The sequence below is a fragment of the Scylla paramamosain genome, chromosome 10, assembly GCF_035594125.1.
Source record: "Scylla paramamosain isolate STU-SP2022 chromosome 10, ASM3559412v1, whole genome shotgun sequence".
NCBI lineage: Eukaryota > Metazoa > Arthropoda > Malacostraca > Decapoda > Portunidae > Scylla > Scylla paramamosain.
Genome location: NC_087160.1, coordinates 14,899,536 through 14,918,897, shown reverse-complemented (window position 1 = coordinate 14,918,897; position 19,362 = coordinate 14,899,536). Strand labels below are relative to the sequence as shown.

At 39.0% G+C, this 19,362-nt stretch overlaps 1 protein-coding gene across 1 annotated transcript in view; it reads right to left on the bottom strand.

The window, feature by feature from the left end:
* LOC135104251 (uncharacterized) overlaps positions 1–19,362 on the bottom strand; it is a 123,453-nt gene that overhangs the window by 36,313 nt on the left and 67,778 nt on the right. The window contains 3 exon segments of the mRNA XM_064011431.1: positions 5,655–5,705; positions 5,708–5,872; positions 8,747–8,950. Of these exon segments, the coding sequence (XP_063867501.1) occupies positions 5,655–5,705; positions 5,708–5,872; positions 8,747–8,950 (420 nt within the window).

The window sequence follows — 19,362 nt, the reverse complement described above, 5'->3', positions numbered from 1 at the left end:
CCTGCAAACACTAAATTTTTCTCCCAACATACCTAGATCTCCACAGTTACAGTAGAAAATACATGATTTGTTGTATTGTTACTAGCTATTTCTATTTTGTTATTAGAATTTTGTTACTGTTACTATTTGTTACTGTTACTGTTCTTCATTACTTCCGTAGTGTTAAATAATTATTCATTATCTCTCTCTTCTTCATGCTCAGTAATAATTACGATTGTAATGGTATATTATTTTTTTCTTTTACATAAAAGTTATGCATTAGGAAAGAACACTGTGTCCATCAACAAAAATTAATCCAATACTGGCCAAAAAAATGATTTAGCTTCAAATGGGATGTCCACACAATATACTGATATATATTCAAGTATTTGTATTTGTATAAGTAAGCAAAATAAAGTCTTTCATGTGTTTTTCCTCCTCCTCCTCCTCCTCCTCCTCCTCCTCCTCCTCCGCTACTGTCAAGCACTGAAAAAGAAAAGATCTTGGTGTTGTAGTGTTTAAAGATCTAAAACCAAGTCAACACTGCACAGAAACAGTGAAATCAATAAGTAAATTAACAGGGTTCATTGGAAGACCCTTTGAATTTAAATCAGAAAAGTTATACTTGCCTTATATAATTCACTCATGCGCCCTCATTTAGAATACTGTGTACAATTCTGGTCACCGTATTACAAAAAAAACATTGACAAACTAGAAAAGATACAGCGCAGAGTTACTAAAGTGATTCCAAGGTTGCGTAATAAATAGTATCAGGAACGACTGGAAGAATTAAACCTGTTTAATCTAACGAAGCGCAGGATAGGAGAAGACCTAATTGAAGTGTTCAGAATTTTTAAGGATATAACAACCTTAACACTAATAAATAATTTATCACTGATCTTTCTAACTTGACAAGAAATGATGTTCAAAAGATTACAACCAAACGTTTTAAATCCCTAGAAGCGATGCATTTCTTCTTTAATCGGGTCGTAATTATATAAAATAAATTTCCTTCAAGAAACGTAAACTGTAATTCAATCATTTAAAAATAAAATAGACAAATACTTAAAAGCTAATCCCTAACAAACTCTATTCTTTTCCGACTAATTACACATAAAGCTATAACCCCTGTATTTACAGACAACAACTCGCGTATGTACTTTACAAACAGCGATTATATTAGTAACGTTTTAATCTGCAGATAGCCGTATAGAGTCCACCACATGGTGAATGTTAAAACTTCCTTTCATCCTCTTCTGTGAAAATTCCACGTCAGTTTTTCCATATTTCATGATACCTTTCCCAACTATTTCCATGCCGGCGCATGCTGGAGGAAATGGTTGGTGGGGAGGTGCCTTCTGTTGTACTGTCCTGTCTTTCTGCTCTGTAGTTAGTTACTACTAGTTACCAAACAGCCTTGCAAGAACCTGAAGGTCTGTTGCTGTTTGGTTTGCATTACTCCTCCTCCTCCTCCTCCTCCTCCTCCTCCTCCTCCTCCTCCTCCTCCTCCTCCTCCTCTCCCTCTCCTCCTCCTCCTCCTCCTCCTCCTCCTCCTCCTCCTCCTCTTCCTCCTCCTCCTCCTCCTTCTTCTTCTTCTTCTTCTTCTTCTTCTTCTTCTTCTCTTCCTTCTTCATTCTCCTCCTTCTCCCTCTCCTTCATTCATCTCCTCCTCCGTCTCCTCTCTCCTTCTTCTCCTCCCTATTCTTCTCCTTTCTTCTCCTTCTCCTTCTTCTCGTTATTGGTTGACAGACCACAAACAGCGAGTAGTAAATGAGAGTAAATTTTCAAGTTGGATAAATGTAAGTAGAGGCGTTCGTCAAGGATCAGTCTTAGGACCGATTCTCTTCACAATATATATCAACGTCATTGACGAAAGGATCATAAGTAAATTGTCAAAATTCGCAGATGACACTAAAACTGCTAACAAGACTGATTCACCAACGCAAGATCAATTTTTTTGCAAAATTATATACACTCATTGAATGCTCTGAAAAATGGCTTACAAACTTTGATTTTGATAAACGGCACGTGTTACATATCGGAAAAAGTAACCCGCCGGAAAATTACAAAATGGGTAATACCACCTATCAAAAGTGGAGATGCTGAGAAAGATCTGGGAGTTTTAGTGACAACAGACCTTAAACTAAACAAACAATGCACCGAAGTCATTAAAATTGCCAATGAATTAATAGACCTCATAGGAAGATCTTTCACTTTCAAACTTGAAAAAATAATCTTGGCCTTGTATAACACATTCGTACGCCCTCATCTTGAATACAATGTACAGTTTTGGTCACCTTATTACAAAATTATATTGAGAAATTAGAAAAAAAAATACAACGTAGAACAACAAAAAAATATCCCAGGGTTACGCAATAAACCCTACGAGGAACGCCTAAAGAACCAAAACTATTCTCCCTATCAAAACGCAGATTAAGAGGGGACCTGATATTGCTTTATAACATTTTTAAGGGATTCACAAATATGACATATGAACTCTACCTAACAGTCAATCATACAACTGTTACAAGAAACAATGGCTTCATAATAAAAGATAGGCGATTTCAAACAAATGAGGCCAAACATTTTTTCTTTAATCATGTAATAAATACCTGAAATTATCTTCCATCAAGCGTCGTTAACTCAAATACTGTGGATTTATTAAAACCCGTCTTGACAAGTATCTAGAAACTAATCTTCGGTTGTCATTGTTCATGTGTGAATAACGAATACGTTCACTCTGTACTATCTGTGATCTGATGGGGGTATACCTTTCTATAGAAGAAAGAAAATTAATCAGATTAGAGAGACTTTAGTGATGGCTAGGGTCCTCGGCGATGTACTGCTGACCCCGTCACAGTAATAGTAAAAGGAATTGAGTTCTTGTAGAGCAATTAACCCATCACTACAGTCATCTAGTTAAAGTGTATCCCACAAAATTGAATTTAAGGTAGAGGAAGTGTCTCATCAGATGACACAAATAATAGGACTGTACGTAGGCTGTATGTGATAGAAGTAGACATCATCTCTTTTTCTACTTTCTACTCAAATTCCATGGTACCATTTCCTTTTTCCGGCCAGCTTCGGCTGGAGGGATGGTGAGGGTGGGTGGGAGTGAGAGCCTTCTTCTGTGCTATCATGTCTCTCTCACTAATAGAGTAGAATAGTTACCCAAACAGCCTAGTAAGGATTTCGGGCTCTGTTACTGTTTGGACACCCTTTGTATTCTTTGTATTCCTTTGTATTCCTTCTTCTTCTTCCTCTTTTTCTTCTTCTTCGTCTTCTGCTTCTTCTTCTTCTTCTTCTTCTTCTTCTTCTTCTTCTTCTTCTTCTTCTTCTTCTTCTTCTTCTTCTTTCTCCTCTTCCTCCTTCTCCTTTTCATTTTCTCATCCTCTCTTTCTCTTCCTCCTCCTTCTCCTCCTCCTCCTCCTCCTCCTCCTCCTCCTCCTCCCACTGTTCATTATCATAATCATCACAAAGAACACTTATAATAACTTTCTAAAACTTAACTACTATGAATAATTTCCGGCATTATTATCATTATTTTTTACAACGATGAAATGTTATAAAGGACATTAATCCCAGTTCAAGGAGAATGAATCTCTCTCTCTCTCTCTCTCTCTCTCTCTCTCTCTCTCTCTCTCTCTCTCTCTCTCTCTCTCTCTCTCTCTCTCTCTCTCTCTCTCTCTCTCTCGATTTTTTTTTTTTATTATATCAATAACTTACTGGATTTATTTCTTAACATTTTCCTCCTTATAAACTTCTTATTTTTCTTCTTTTTTTCTCCTCCAGTCTTTCCAACTAATTTCTCGATTCTCTCACTTTAATTTCTCTCCTTTTCTTCTTTCCTTCTCCCTTAAATATAAATTCTTTTATTTCACAGTATTTCTTTAGTTGTATTTCATTTTAACTCGTTTTCTTTCGAGCTCGTTCAATGGTAGTTATTCACGTTCCTTTTTTTTCTGGCTCATGTTTTGTCTTTTTTTTTTATTTTTCCTTCCCTTTTTTTTCGATGCTATCAGTCTTTCATTTCCGTAATGACTCATGTTTTTGTTTTTTTCCTTGTCAATTTTTCTAGTTACGATTTTTTGATGAAGATTTTTTCTGGCTCGTCGTTTTTTTTTTTTTTTCTTCCTTTTTCTTTTTCTTTCTTTCTCTCTCTCTCTCTCTCTCTCTCTCTCTCTCTCTCTCTCTCTCTCTCTCTCTCTCTCTCTCTCTCTCTCTCTCTCCTTATTATCGTCAACATTTTCTACCTTTCCACACGTTCTATAATTTTGCCTTCTTTTTTCTTCGTGTTATGTTCATATTTCCTCCTCTTCCTCCTCCTACTCCTCCTCCTCCTCCTCCTCCTCCTCCTCCTCCTCCTCCTTCTTCTACCGTATTTTTTCTATGAACTTGGGAAAAGGACGCTAAAGGGGAACACAGCAGTAATTTTTAGATTCTATTTATTTCCTCGTAGAGAGAGAGAGAGAGAGAGAGAGAGAGAGAGAGAGAGAGAGAGAGAGAGAGAGAGAGAGAGAGAGAGAGAGAGAAAGGAAGAGAGGAACAAAGCAAGGAAATGTAAAATAACGTGAAGGGGAAAGAGAAAGAAAAACAAAAATAATAACATTGTGGAAACCAGAAAAAAAAAAAAAAAAAAAATATATATATATATATATATATATATATATATATATATATATATATATATATATATATATATATATATATATATATATATATATATATATATACTTGCTGAGTCGGAAAAATAATAAAAAAAAAATTGTGGAGGATTACATATATTTACATAAAACAGAGAATGAACATATAAACAAATAAATACGTAAGATAGAAATGATGTTGGAGGAATTGCCCAAAAAAAATTCCATAAAAAATAAACTATACAGTGGAAATACACGGAAAATAAAATGGTTGAAAGTAAGGATTGGAACTAAATAAAAGAGTGATAAAAATGATAGCCACAAAACAATTGCAAGCTTTAAATAAAAATTATGAATGAACTAACGATGTAGACCAATATCGAATCCGACGGAGAGGCAGTCAAATACTTGTACAAATTAATGGATTGATGGACAATAAGAAGACAAAAGAAAAAAAAATAATAAGTAACCACTAACTACCTCAGCTAACTTTTGAGTTAAGTAATGTTAGCTTAGAGTAGGTTAGATTACATTAATAGACAACCGAACCTAACCCAACTTTATTTAACCTAATCTAAATACACTCAATTTTTGTGGTGAGTAGTGTTGAGTTAGAATTACGTCAGGTTAAATCAGATGACATAATTTAACCTAGCGCAACCTTACCTAACATGACCAATTAACCTAATCAAACTAAATTTTTAGAGAGCGTAATGTTGGGTTAGATTACGTTTGGTCAGATCAGATGAGGTAACTTAACCTAACCTAACCTAATATAATCTAGTAATTTGACCCTACTATACCTAACTTGAACTAACATCATGTAACCTAAACAAACCCGACCTAATGAAACTAAACTTAACCTAATATAACCCCAAGCAAACCTAACTTAACCTAACATAATTTAACCTAACCTAACAATATAATTCAACCTAACCTAACCTAACCAAACCTAATCTAACCTAACGTAACCCATGCCACATTTCAAAAATATCTTCACGTGAATCAGAACACCAGCACCACTTTACGTACCTTTTTGTTCACGGAACGAATGAAGTCAGCAGCGGTGATGGCGGGACTCTCCAGGGAGCCCGGTTTGGCCTGGGGGAGGGGAGCTGCGAGGTGGAGGCCACGTCTCCCACGGCGACCCAGGTGGAGCACGAGCGGGAGGTGGGGTCCAGGCGGGGGAGCAGAACCCCCTCCAGCCTCCCCCCACCCCCGCACAGGTTGATCTGAAGCACAAAGTTGCCCTACTCGCATTAGTATTGTTTGTTTGTTTGGGTATTATTATTGTATTTATTATTATTATTATTATTATTATTATTATTATTATTATTATTATTACAATTATTGTTATTGTTATTATTATCATTATTATTATTATTATCATTATTATTATTATTATTATTATTATTATTATTATTATTATTACTACTACTACTACTACTACTACTACTACTACTACTACCATTACTACTGCACAACCATGAATTATTCACTTGTTATTTATTCATTTATTTTTATTCGTTATTTATTTAGTGTTTATTTATTATTCTTTCAGGAAATCATCAACTGTGTACCAGGGAAGTGAATCAAGTCGTGTACCAAATTCAGCTCCAGAAAGGTATGTAAGACGGGAATGTGTTGTGACGAAGGTAAATCAGTTTAGGTTCTCCAGGGACTGTGGTGCTGCTCCCTTGGCAGTGGGGAAGACGTGTCTGGTAATAAAATAGTGAAGCGTTGCGTTGAGGGGAATTATTATTTTTTGTAAATATTATTGTTGCAATCGATCGGCAGCGTAAAGAGGGATGTTTCTTTTCGGAGAGGAGAACGTGTTACCAGGACGCTAGTATTCCTCAAAGGAACAAAGAACGCTAATGGAGCGCAGATTTCTCGCCAAGTGGATCCCGTAGTGATGATGGATATTCGAGTCGATCAGTGCAAGTGTAGAGCGCCACGCGTTACGCTCTTCTCATTATTTCCACAGGATTAAGAAACAATCATTCATCAAGTATATACATCCCGTACATCCTTTTTTTCTGGGTCAAGGGAAGATCTGTTTTATATTGACATGTATTTAAAACTCTGTTCTTTATGTGATTTATGTGTTGCGATCTGCTTAATCTTACAGTACACCTGCACGTGTCTAGTTAACCTCTCCTGCGTCTTCCACCGACTTGCAGGCACAGTCTATTGGCACAGTGTTCAGCTGCACGATAAGGACGTGAGACAAGCCGGTGATCACTGCCACTGGGCAACGCGGGTACATGAAGAAAGTTATCCCCAGCCTCTAGGCAACAAGAAAAGGCACCATACAACTCACTAGGCCTGGTGAACGCTTTAATGTTATGGAGTGACACAATGACGCCTCAGTGTGCCAAGTAGCTCTGGTGCTCCGTTAATAACTGCAAATGATAAGCAGCACTCGATACACAAGCAGGTGGTAATTATGTAGCGCTAAAAACACGGCGAACTGGAGGAAAAGAGGCGATGAGCTGTTTGTGTTTTGTGAATTAAAATGCAAGGTAAAGGCAAGGACCAGCGCTTACCTATCCCGCAGGAAACAGGCAACCACAGAATGGCTGATTGTGTGCATGTATTTAAACGTTCATTGGAACCAACGTGTGTGCAAGAAAGAAAAAAAAGAAAAAAAAAAGGTGGATAATACACTTAATACTTTTTTCATACTGATGATGCTTATATCTGTGTATATTTGAAAAGCTACTCTTTGATTGTTTATATATTATTATTGTTATTATTCATTATCGTTATTCGTAGCATTATTATTATTATCATTATTATTATTATTATTATTATTATTATTATTATTATTATTATTATTATCTTATTTTTTTTACTTATTTTTTCTACTGTCATTATTAATGTTATTACATTTTTCCATTTCTACGTGCAGAAAAGAGCAATTCAGTTCAACAATAGAAAATATGAACCCGTAATGCAAGTGATAAAAAAAAAGTACTGCATTTCATCGCCTGTCAGACTTGTGTTATTCGAATATTTTGCTTTGAACGCTTTGAGCTTCTTATCTTTAAACTTTTATGTGGTAATTCGAAATTACAAAAAAGGAAAACAAGGCATTCATGCAAGCAGTCGGTCTGTAGGCAAGCGCAATAAATCATGTTCTTGCAGGAGTTAAAAGAGAAAATAAACCAAATATGGAGACTTTTAAAACTATTTCTGGGAAGAGAAAAACACAAATTGATATGAGGTGAGAGGAAAGCAGAGGAAAGAGAGAGAGAGAGAGAGAGAGAGAGAGAGAGAGAGAGAGAGAGAGAGAGAGAGAGAGAGAGAGAGAGAGAGAGAGAGGAGAGTGAAGGGCAGACGGAAGAAGGCACAAAGGGCGGGGAGAGAGGCAGGAGAGGAGGCAGGTGGTAGGGAAAACGAGGCAGATGAAAGGAGTAAGCAGGTGAAGGTGCTGTGGGAAATAAATTAATGCAAGATGGGACTAAGGGAGAGTACATATTATACTGAATAAGGCACAGAGGAGGAATGGAAGACTGCAGGTGAGGGATGGTTGAGTTCAGGTGCTGGACAGATGTGAGTGACGAATGATACCAAAGGGAGGAATGGGCGAGAGTGTGATTAATTTCCGGTAGTAGATAGGCATTGGGATTGACACACGACAGGTGGAAGGGAAAAGAAAAATGGTGACGCAAGGTGGTGAAACTAGATACGCAAGATAAAGACAGGCACATAAAAAGAATGGGTGAGAACATGATTAATTTCCAGTTGTAGAACGGCGAGGAAGTTGACAGACTACAGGTGAACGATAAAGAAAGGTGATTATGTAAGTTGACCAAACTAGGTAGGAAAGATAAAGACAGACATACAATGAGAATGGTGAAGGATAATTATTTTTAGGTAGTGGAAAGGTAAAGGGGACGGCAGACTACAGGTGAGAGATAGAGACAAGTGAGGAGAGAGGTGTTCAGACTAACAAAGGTGAAGACAGAGATACATTGCGAGTTATGAGTCAAAGTGTAAATGTGGAGAAACAAGGCGAGTGTGGCAAAGGTAAAGGTGAGAGTTCAGGTGTGGCTGGGAACACAGGATGAGGGTGAGTGCAATACGAGATACAAGGAAGATAGCAAGATAATACCCACCTCGCTCACCCACGTGCGGCTCAGCTCTCCGTCGTTGGAGACCCCGACGCCGCTGATGTCTGATGTACTGAAGCTTTTCTGAACACCAAGAGCCGAGCTGAGGGCGGCACACGAGCGGATCAGGTCACTCTCCTCCTCCCCCCACAAGTTGGTTCCACCTCCCTCGCCCACCGAGCTGCCGCCGCCACCAGCCCCGGAGGGAACCTGTCGGACCGAGAGGGACGGAGAGGGAGAAAGGGAAGCATTGAGACCACTGAAGCAATGTGTGTCTTAGAAACAGGAAGTCCCTTCGTGAATATCTTTAAGAAATGGATGCAAAACAAGCTTTATATTTTGCAACATACATAGGGAAGCGTTTAAATAAACATCTCATGACATAAATGCTTAGAGTATTAATTTATGAAGCCAGTTTAAAGCTAGAAGCTGATAGGCATTATATTTCTATTTTATAACAAAGATTAAGTTGAGGAAAAAGTCAAGCGTATCAGGATAAAAATACAAATTAATGCATGAATTATCAATATGGAAGCACACTTTTTTGATCAGAGAAATGAGTTCCATAAGCAATGATACAGACTTTAATTACTACTTTTTACTTTCCTGCAAATTTTATATTCATAGAGAAAAACATTAGTGAGTGGCAGAGGAAAACATTTCGTAGGAGCCAGTTCAGCAAAGTAAGAATGAAGAGATGAAAGGGAAAAATACCTGAGAAGAGATGCTGGAAAATGTGTAGTTATATAAAGGATCCAAATGTTCTACAGAAAGAGAAGATAACGTTTTAGCAGTAAGGGAAAAATGTAAGTGCCAGTAAAAACAGAATTTGTATTTTTAGATGAAATAGAAGAGAGAGAGAGAGAGAGAGAGAGAGAGAGAGAGAGAGAGAGAGAGAGAGAGAGAGAGAGAGAGAGAGAGAGAGAACAGGAACGCGAGAGAACACTGGGAATAGACGAAAGAAACAGATTTGTTCCGCCATAACCCCGATCAACATTTTCTAAACGAGCGCTCACCGCCGGCTCTCGCTCGGCCTCGAGAATAAAGCAGCTCTCAGAGAAGGGAGAAAAAAAAAAAAGAGGAGTTAAAAGGGAGGAGAAAAGCGGCCTTGCAACACAAAAGAAAGCATCGCGTGACAGTATTCTTCATCGTTGTTTCCCAGACAAGGTTCCTTTTACTTTCTGGGCCGTTAGCTCATTGTGTGTGTGTGTGTGTGTGTGTGTGTGTGTGTGTGTGTGTGTGTGTGTGGAGCAATCGCACACACACACACACACACACACACACACACACACACACACACACACACACACACACACACACACACACACACATACACACACCACGCACGCACGCTCGCACACAGAACAGACAGAGAGAGAGAGAGAGAGAGAGAGAGAGAGAGAGAGAGAGAGAGAGAGAGAGAGAGAGAGAGAGAGTGTGTGTGTGTGTGTGTGTGTGTGTGTAGTGTTAAAGATAAAAAAAAAAACAACAACAGTAAGTCTCATTTCGTCTTTTAATTACCGGCACAGAATTAGTTCGGTATAAGTGCGACATTTTTGGTAAACTTGATGCAACAAACTTTTAATGGCATCGCCGGCCACTCATTAGGTTTACCAGGCCAAGCTTGAACGTGACGGAAAAAATAAAATAACCAATCGAAAGGAATGTGAAATAATTTAAGTAATCCACACAAACAATAACTGTAATCTCCGATGCAACCAACCTTTATCCTAGAATTATATTACTTTTTTTCGGATTTAGGGGATTACATATTGGCTTTCTTCGATAAGTACTGTAGTTACTATTGTGATAATGGTAATAATGACCATAATGAAAATAATAATGATAATAATAATAGTAATAATAATAATAATAATAATAATAATAATAATAATAATAATAATAATAATAATAATAATAATAATAACAATATTGATAATAATAAGAGTTATTATTGTTATTATTGTTATTGTTATTATTATTATTATTATTATTATTATTATTATTATTATTATTATTATTATTATTATTATTATTATTATTATCATTATCATCAGTACTCATCATTATTGTTAATACTATCATTATTGTTATCATTATATTAGTATTATCATCATCCTCACCATTCTCACCATCATCCTTATTATTATGATATTAAAATTATTTTCGTATTTTCTACTCATTACAGTCATCACTATACCATCATTACTACCTCATCACCACCAACACCAATGGGAAAGCTGAACAAAATAAATCAATCCAAGCCACATCTCACGTATTCAACTCCTCACTTTTAACCTTAAGGTAAACACACAACACAGGAGCACTGACATTCACCTCACCTCAGCCAGGCCACACTTCCCATCCTCTCAGCATCACCTACCCAATAATGAAGCACCCAATACCTCCCACTGCCTGTCCTAACCAAAACTATCCATTCTGGTCTTCTGGTCCTGCTTCCCTGTACCCACAACTCATTAAGCCACTCACTAAGCCAGAGAGGTGTATAATGGTGCTATTTCGGAAAGCCGTGTTTCCTCCAAGACTGTTCTCTCAAATCTGTGATATTGCAGTAGGTAGCGCCCTTGGGATAGAGTCATTTGCTTTCAAGGCACTGTGGGTTCAAAAGGTCAGGAGGCAGCAGGAGCGATGTATGCGAATGTAGGAATGTGTGCATGTGTGTTGGTCTGTCGCTCCTGGTCTATTGTTGTTCTATTGTTGTCTGGCATTTTATTATGTGTCAGTTGTTGTTCTTCCTCCTCAGCCTTGGCATGAATAAGCGACTGTCCGCTGCTCGGTTGGTTGCGGGTTGTAGTGTTGTTATTAATATCTCTCGATGTTTTTGTGCTGGTGTTCTCTTTGTAATGTTCCGTTGCTGTTATGGCAGTTTTGTATGTGCTATTATTATTTTCATTATCATTATTATTATTATTGTTATTATTATCATTATTGTTATTATTATTATTGTTATTGTTATTGTTATTATTATTATTATTATTATTATTATTATTATTATTATTATTATTATCATTATTATTATTATTATTATTATTACTATTATTACAATAGTATTTTTGGTACGTGAGTGTAGGCAGGCAGCGAGGGCACAGGATACTGAAATATTAACACGAGCAGATGTTAAGGCAGGAGTATGAATAAGAGAAAGATAGATAGATAGATAGATAGATAGATAGATAGATAGAGAGAGAGAGAGAGAGAGAGAGAGAGAGAGAGAGAGAGAGAGAGAGAGAGAGAGAGAGAGAGAATGGAAACAAGCATGCATCAACCTCGTTCTCGTTTTCTCCCTCCACTTCTCCTTTTTCCTCTCTTCCTGTTTGCCTCTTCCTCCTCTTCTCTCCTCCCCTCCCTCCCTTCTTCCCCCGGGGTCTGTTCCCTTCGTTGCCTCGTAATTACCGTCAGTAAGCCCAGTCATTAGAGAGTGATAGGAGGATGTTATTACTCACCTGGGCTCTCTCTCTCTACTCTCTCTCTCTCTCTCTCTCTCTCTCTCTCTCTCTCTCTCTCTCTCTCTCTCTCTCTCTCTCTCTCTCTCTCTCTTTCTGTGTGTGTGTGTGTGTGTGTGTGTGTGTGTTTTCATACTTAAATCTACATTTCTCTTTTTAGGTCTTCCTTTTATGATTTTTAGTAACATTATTAACATAACGAAGCATAAACATCAATGATAACATCACATCAGTAATAGTAACAATAACATGATAAAACTAACAACAATAACATTATCAACATCAACAGTAGCAATGACATCAGTAGCAACAACAACAACAACAACAACAACAACAACAACAACAACAACAGCAACAACAGAAATAACAACAACAATATCCCCAACAAGAACATCAGCAACGACACTAACAACATTAGCAACAATAACAACAACTGTAACAACAAACGTTGGAGAAATTACAAACTCATCGGATGTTGCTCTTTGGCTTCCCTTCATATTATGACGCTTCTATTGATCTCCATCGTGGCTTCATTGTCCATCTCTTGAGGGTAATATGCTTCTCTCTCTCTCTCTCTCTCTCTCTCTCTCTCTCTCTCTCTCTCTCTCTCTCTCTCTCTCTCTCTCTCTCTCTCTCTCTCTCTCTCTCTCTCTCAGTTCCGTCCATCCAGTCAAATATTTGAGTGCAATTTCGGTTAGGTGACGCACTAGGCATTGATACAACTGTCAAAATGCACACCACAAGAAATACCTGTTACTGACTATGTACGCCATTCCCATTGTTCCTTGGTATAGCGGCATGTCCCTGTCCTCATTGTTAAGAAAATTATGCATGAATATTACCATAGTCATCATGATCATCATGATTATCATCATCATCATTATCATCATTGTCGTAGTCGTCATCATCATAATACGCTATGATTCCCCTGCTGTACCAAGGCTTCCCCTAAACTACACTTTTCATCTTCGTCATGAATAACGTGCAGTAAACGAGTATGACATGATGGTGAAGGGAAGGGAGTAGGAGACAGAATCGGCACTCCTTCATGTCTTCACCAGTAAGTCTTCTCCCAGGCATCCTTTCTCAATCAAATTACTGCAGCCTCCATTTCACTTCTACACTCTAGGTTCTCCTTAGCAAAGACATTTTTGAGGAGCAGATTCAGCATCCAGAAAGCTTGTCCATTCACTCGCACCTGATGACCTGTCCTGGGAAACAATATTGCGTAGATGATAACATAGCGTCATTTTGCCTCACTAGCTCCCTTTTTTTTTATTAATTTATCAATTTATTTATCTATCAATATATATTTGTTTACTTATAGATTTTTATGGAAATTTTCATTTTTCATAGTGAGGAGAATTAACTGTGTTCGGTGTCCAGTAGTCTTCTGTTTCGTGTTAATGCAAATAATCACTAGCTCAGTAAACTTCAATATGTTGTCAATCATTATGTAAATCAGAAACCTGGAATCCCGCACCGTCGGACACAGACTCAGAGCACCACCTGGCGACGCCCTCAGCGGCATTTCGCGACAACCGGAAGCGCTGCGTTGCGGTCGGTTGTTGTCTTTCCGGATATGCACTGACACTACTGGCATTTATGCGACTTAGCCGAGCGGCGGCAGCCTGCACGCAGATGGACGCCAAACTTACCATCACATGAAAGAATGTAAACTTTTGAGAGCCATTGCTGTCTCACCGATCTTATTTTTTCTTTGCAACCAGGGACAACGTCGCAACTGGTCCTCTCTCAGTGTGCCATGCAGTAGATAAGAGCTGCGTGTAAACTGATAATAGCCTCATTTCCATTCTTCGATTACTTTCCGATGGTGTTGCCTTCTCACCCTTCAACTCTGCCATTGTGCCTTAGATAAACAAGATATGGAGTGCTTGTGCTAACTAACAGGTCAGCAACATCCCTCTTCACCACCAGCCAGAGAGAGAATTACCGTAAAAAAGCACCCAGGTTATACAATTGTTTATATCCAGCGGAACATCCTTTACTAGACATCGGAAAGTTAAAGAGGCAAACTTGTAAAGCTCGACTAGTGCTCGCCTGGTAGTGTGACTTAGATTTCACCTCTTAAAATTTTCAAAACAGGTCGAAAATCATTAGTGAGCAAATTAGTCTTTCCATTCTTCTTCTATATCTCATCCTGTGGTACCTCAGGAAGACCTCTCTCAGGAAAAGAAGATGATGAAGATGGAGAAGAAGAAGGAGAAGAAGACGAGGAGGATAAATAAAAATAACAAGAAGAAGAGAGAAAAAACCTACACTATCGAAAATCTCTCAGGAAAAGAAGATGATGAAGATGGAGAAGAAGAAGGAGAAGAAGACGAGGAGGATAAATAAAAATAACAAGAAGAAGAGAGAAAAAACCTACACTATCGAAAATCCCCGGTTTGTTTGGCACAGTGTTCCTCTTTCCCAACAAGGACAAGGTGTCGTAGTGGTGGAGGCAGCAACCCTTGACCAGCGGGTGAGGGAACCGTTTGAGCCTTGAGCTGAACCTGAGTATCATTTGGGAGGAAGAACACCCCTCTCTGGAACACTACCGAGCTTCCATGACCTTCTTTTGTCTAGCTCTGAGAAATTCCACTTCACTCATTTCAAATTTCCAGTGTGTCACGCGAAAAAAAAAAAAAAAAAAAAGTTTCCTCAGCTACACCCGTTCTCCAGTGGCCTGGGTGACAGCGTGGGAGTACTCACAAATTCATTGCATTTGTCTTCTCTTTACTCTGTGAAACTGGAAATTCTGATGCTGTGATTCTTTTCTCTTCTAAGAATAATAGTAGTAGTGAATAGGATAGATAGATATATGAATATTTGAATATATTGTTTCTAAGTTATTTTCATTGTCTATATCTATTTTTCGTCAGTATACTCGTATAATACCTTTTTTCGTTGTGGTGTTGGAATGCAGTTATTTATTTTGTGTATTTAAGACTATTGCCAAATAATATTGGTTTATTGCATATATTTTACTTATGAACTTGCCATTAACAACTTCGTAGCAATATAAATAAATGACATACAAAGATCGATGCATGATTATAAAATTTTATATCATCCCCCATTACTTAATTTCATCGGAAAATGGAAATCTCAATCATTAGTCCATCACTCGCGTCCTTCGTGTGTCATTACCTCAGCCAATAACTCGTCGTTTCCATTATGAGATGAGCCATAAAAATCACAAAAAAAAGATAAATCCCGGTTCGTTAAATATAATTACACGTAAACGCCAGGTGAGTTATTAGAGGAAAGGGGGATGGGAGGCAGGTGAGACAATGGTTGGAGAGAGAGAGAGAGAGAGAGAGAGAGAGAGAGAGAGAGAGAGAGAGAGAGAGAGAGAGAGAGAGAGAGAGAGAGAGAGAGAGAGAGAGAGAGAGAGAGAGAGAGAGAGAGGGCGAGGGAGGAAGGGGTGGGAGACGAAAGACCAAAAAGAGGAAAATACAAAAAAAAAAAAAAAAAACTGAGTGACTTGCAAGGAAGGGAAGGAGGAATAAAAAGTAAAAACAGGAAAGACGTAACTCATGAGTGTCGAAAGAGAAGAAGGAGGGGATGGAGAAGGGAAGAGAAAAGAGAGAGGAGGAAGGGAGGAGGGAAGAGGAGAGGAAGGGCTGGAGCATGGAGTGAGGGGGCTGGTCACAAAGGGAGAGGAGTGGACAGGAGAAGTTATTGGCGCGGTTTGGGGACGAGATGGCTGACAGGAATGGTGTTCTTTAGAGAGAGAGAGAGAGAGACAGAGAGAGAGAGAGAGAGAGAGAGAGAGAGAGGGAGAGAGAGTGTGTGTGTGTGTGTGTGTGTGTGTGTGTGTGTGTGTGTGTGTATTGCACAAAATCATTACCCCCATTCTACAAAACAATTCATACAATAGAACAATATATAGCAATCACTTTAATCTCCCCGGCCCAACTTTTCTTGGTTTTCGTGAATCTCATAGCACAAATGCAGGTCATCAGTCCATATAACTCATTTCCAGTCTATTTACAGAAACAAAAATTCACTGCACATTGTGGCATTACCTGAGACAGCTATATAGGGAAAGAGAATGATATAAAGGATGCTAGTTAAGACATGGGCGACACGAAGGAAAGAGAAACATGGGAAAAGAGAAAGGAAAAGGGAAGAGTGGGTGTTTCGAAGATTACATAGTGTGAAGGATAGAGGACTGAGAGCTGGGGAGGGAAGGGAAACATAGGAAGGAGAGAAAGGGAAAGGGAGGAAGAGATGCATGGAGAGTTACGTAGTGGGGAGGGAGAACTGGAAGCTGGGGAGGATATAAACTTGGGAGGAAGAGAAGGGAAAGAGGAGGAGGGGAGGCTTAGAGAATTACTGGGAGGAGGAGGAGGAGGACTGGGTAGGGAGGTAAGTGGGGCGTTTCCTCTTAGCTGACAGAAAAAGTCAGGACATGGACGAGTTCTTGGAAAAAGCATTTTTCGTTTTTCTTTTTACTGAGAGAGAGAGAGAGAGAGAGAGAGAGAGAGAGAGAGAGAGAGAGAGAGAATGGGGGGAGACGAAGGCTAATTGAGAAAAAGAAAGCTATACAAACATGAAAAGAAGAAAAAAAAATTACAGAAGCAATAAAGAAGAACAAATAGCAGGAAGATAGACACATGAGAACAGACAGACAAATATATATATAGAGAGAGAGAGAGAGAGAGAGAGAGAGAGAGAGAGAGAGAGAGAGAGAGAGAGAGAGAGAGAGAGAGAGAGAGAGAGAGAGAGAGAGAGAGAGAGAGAGAGAGAGAGGAAAGAAAAAAAGGAACAAGTCTAAATAATTGAAAAAGGGAGAAAAATAGAAAAGTACGCAAACATCGAATGAAAAAGCAAAAAACACGAAAAATGAAAATACAAAATGGAAAAACTGTTTCATCATCTTTTCCATCTCTGTGTAATTGGGAAGAATGGTTTTGACGAGAGAGGTATAAAAACAAATAGAAAAAAGCAAATAGAGAATTAAACGCGATTTCAGTTCACCGGGAAAAGACAAAAGAAGAAAAAAAGAGAAAGAGGGAAAAGAAGTAAAAAGTAAGCAAATATTGAACACTCGCCTCCAGTCTTATCTTTCGTGACATTTAATTGTTTTCCTTTATTTCGCCACCGAGGAAAGAAAATTTTCATGATGCGAAGCTGCGTGACCTGACCTTTTGTTACTGACCTTGGGGAGGGAGGATCAGGAGGAAGCGGTCAGGAGTCACGACCTTCAGAGAGAGAGAGAGAGAGAGAGAGAGAGAGAGAGAGAGAGAGAGAGAGAGAGAGAGAGAGAGAGAGAGAGAGAGAGCGTTTCCGTATATAAGGTCGCTCGAGATGAAGAGGGAGTTGATTTAACCTTTCCTGTCGATTCACTGCATTAGCAAGATTAGAGGGAATGGCATCAGCGACAACAGCAACAAACAACAACGAAAGCCGACGACAATATCGATTACAGCAACGATAATGAGAATAACAACAATAACAATAATGGAAGAACAACAGCCAACAGCAATGACAGCAATAGCAGCAGCAACAGCAGCAACAGCAGCAGCAACAACAACAGCAGCAGCAGCAGCAGCAACAACAGCAACAACAACAACAACAACAACAACAACAACAACAACAACAACAACAACAACAACAACAACAACAACAACAACAGCTATAACAACAATGACAGCACCAGTAATAACAACAACAATGACAACAATAACAAGGACGATAAAACAGGAACAACATTGCCAACAAGTACAATAACAGCAACAAGAATAATAATGAGTGATAATATTGCTTCATTCGCTTCTGCATAACATTGCCCTTCTCTGTTAGTGGAAGACTCTGAATGAACCAAGAGACATACCGCTCAACATTTCCAACACCAGAAGGTAGGAAAAAAAAAAAAAGAGAGAAAGCAACTAACTATCGCATCAGAAGCAGATCCTGAAATAAGTAGCGAATAATCAGTAAGGGATTGACTGCTCGTATCGCTAATCCAGTAGCAACGATCAATACCCAAAATACTAATAAGAGATGCGTCATTCCAGTCCGGCACCCAGTCAATCCGTCAGGATCCAAACGTACCGTAGATGCGATCGCCTTCACTCTTATCACAGGAAAGTTGTGGGGTTAGTCGACTTTCTTCCAAGTAACAGACAGATGAAGCTTTCAGTCAGCGAGAGACGAGACGAAAGAAAAAAAGAGAAAGAAGCCAAAAATCAAAGCATACTATCAGCCACATTATATTGTGTGTTAAATACAATCAGCTTGACTCATAGGGATACTCAGCTATCTTTCAAGTCAACAAAGAGGTCAAACTTAGAGAGACTTAAAGACAGAAACTGCAGGACGCAAGAGTACTTTCGACATCAGATGGTTTATTAGACCCCATTCTCCAGGCAACAAACAGGCCCGCCACGCCATCCTGCCAACTCTGAATGACGCCACAAATACATTTCCATGCGATAAAAAGTCTGTTCGACGCCCGTAACCACTCGCCGAACTGACTCGTGGGAAAACAGTTCAGCAGCCGTGCCTCCCTCTTTACGAGTTCGGGCAAAACCAGGTAGCGGATGAAGGGGAGCAGCTGGTGGAGATCGCTGCTTTATGTCACCCTTGAGTACACTTGGAAAGGAAATTAAATGTATTGACCACAAGAACCAGGGCAATCAGAAATCTCCGCCACACACACACACACACACACACACACACACACACACACACACACACACAGTCCCCATGTGAACTTTCCAAAGCCTCTTCACAAAACTATTCTGGCGAAGGATTGGAGGAAGAGAAGAAGAAGGAGAAGGAGGAGGAGGAGGAGGAAGAGGAGGAGGAAGATGAAAAAAGTACCGTGGATGGGTGAATTGTTCTTATCAAGTGAGACTGATGACAAAAACGAATCCAGGATCTTCTTATATTACTGAGGATATTTCAGTCACTCTTCTTAGGGGAGTGGGAGTGGGAGGATCTGATCGCCAGTATGGGTTCCGTCAAGGCCGCTCTACTGGTGATCTTCTGGCTTTCCTTACTGAGTCTTGGTCATCCTCTTTTAGAGATTTTGGTGAAACTTTTGCTGCTGCCTTGGACATATCAAAAGCCTTTGATAGAGTCTGGCACAAAGCTTTGATTTCCAAACTACCCCCTACGGTTTCTATCCTTTTCTCTGTAACT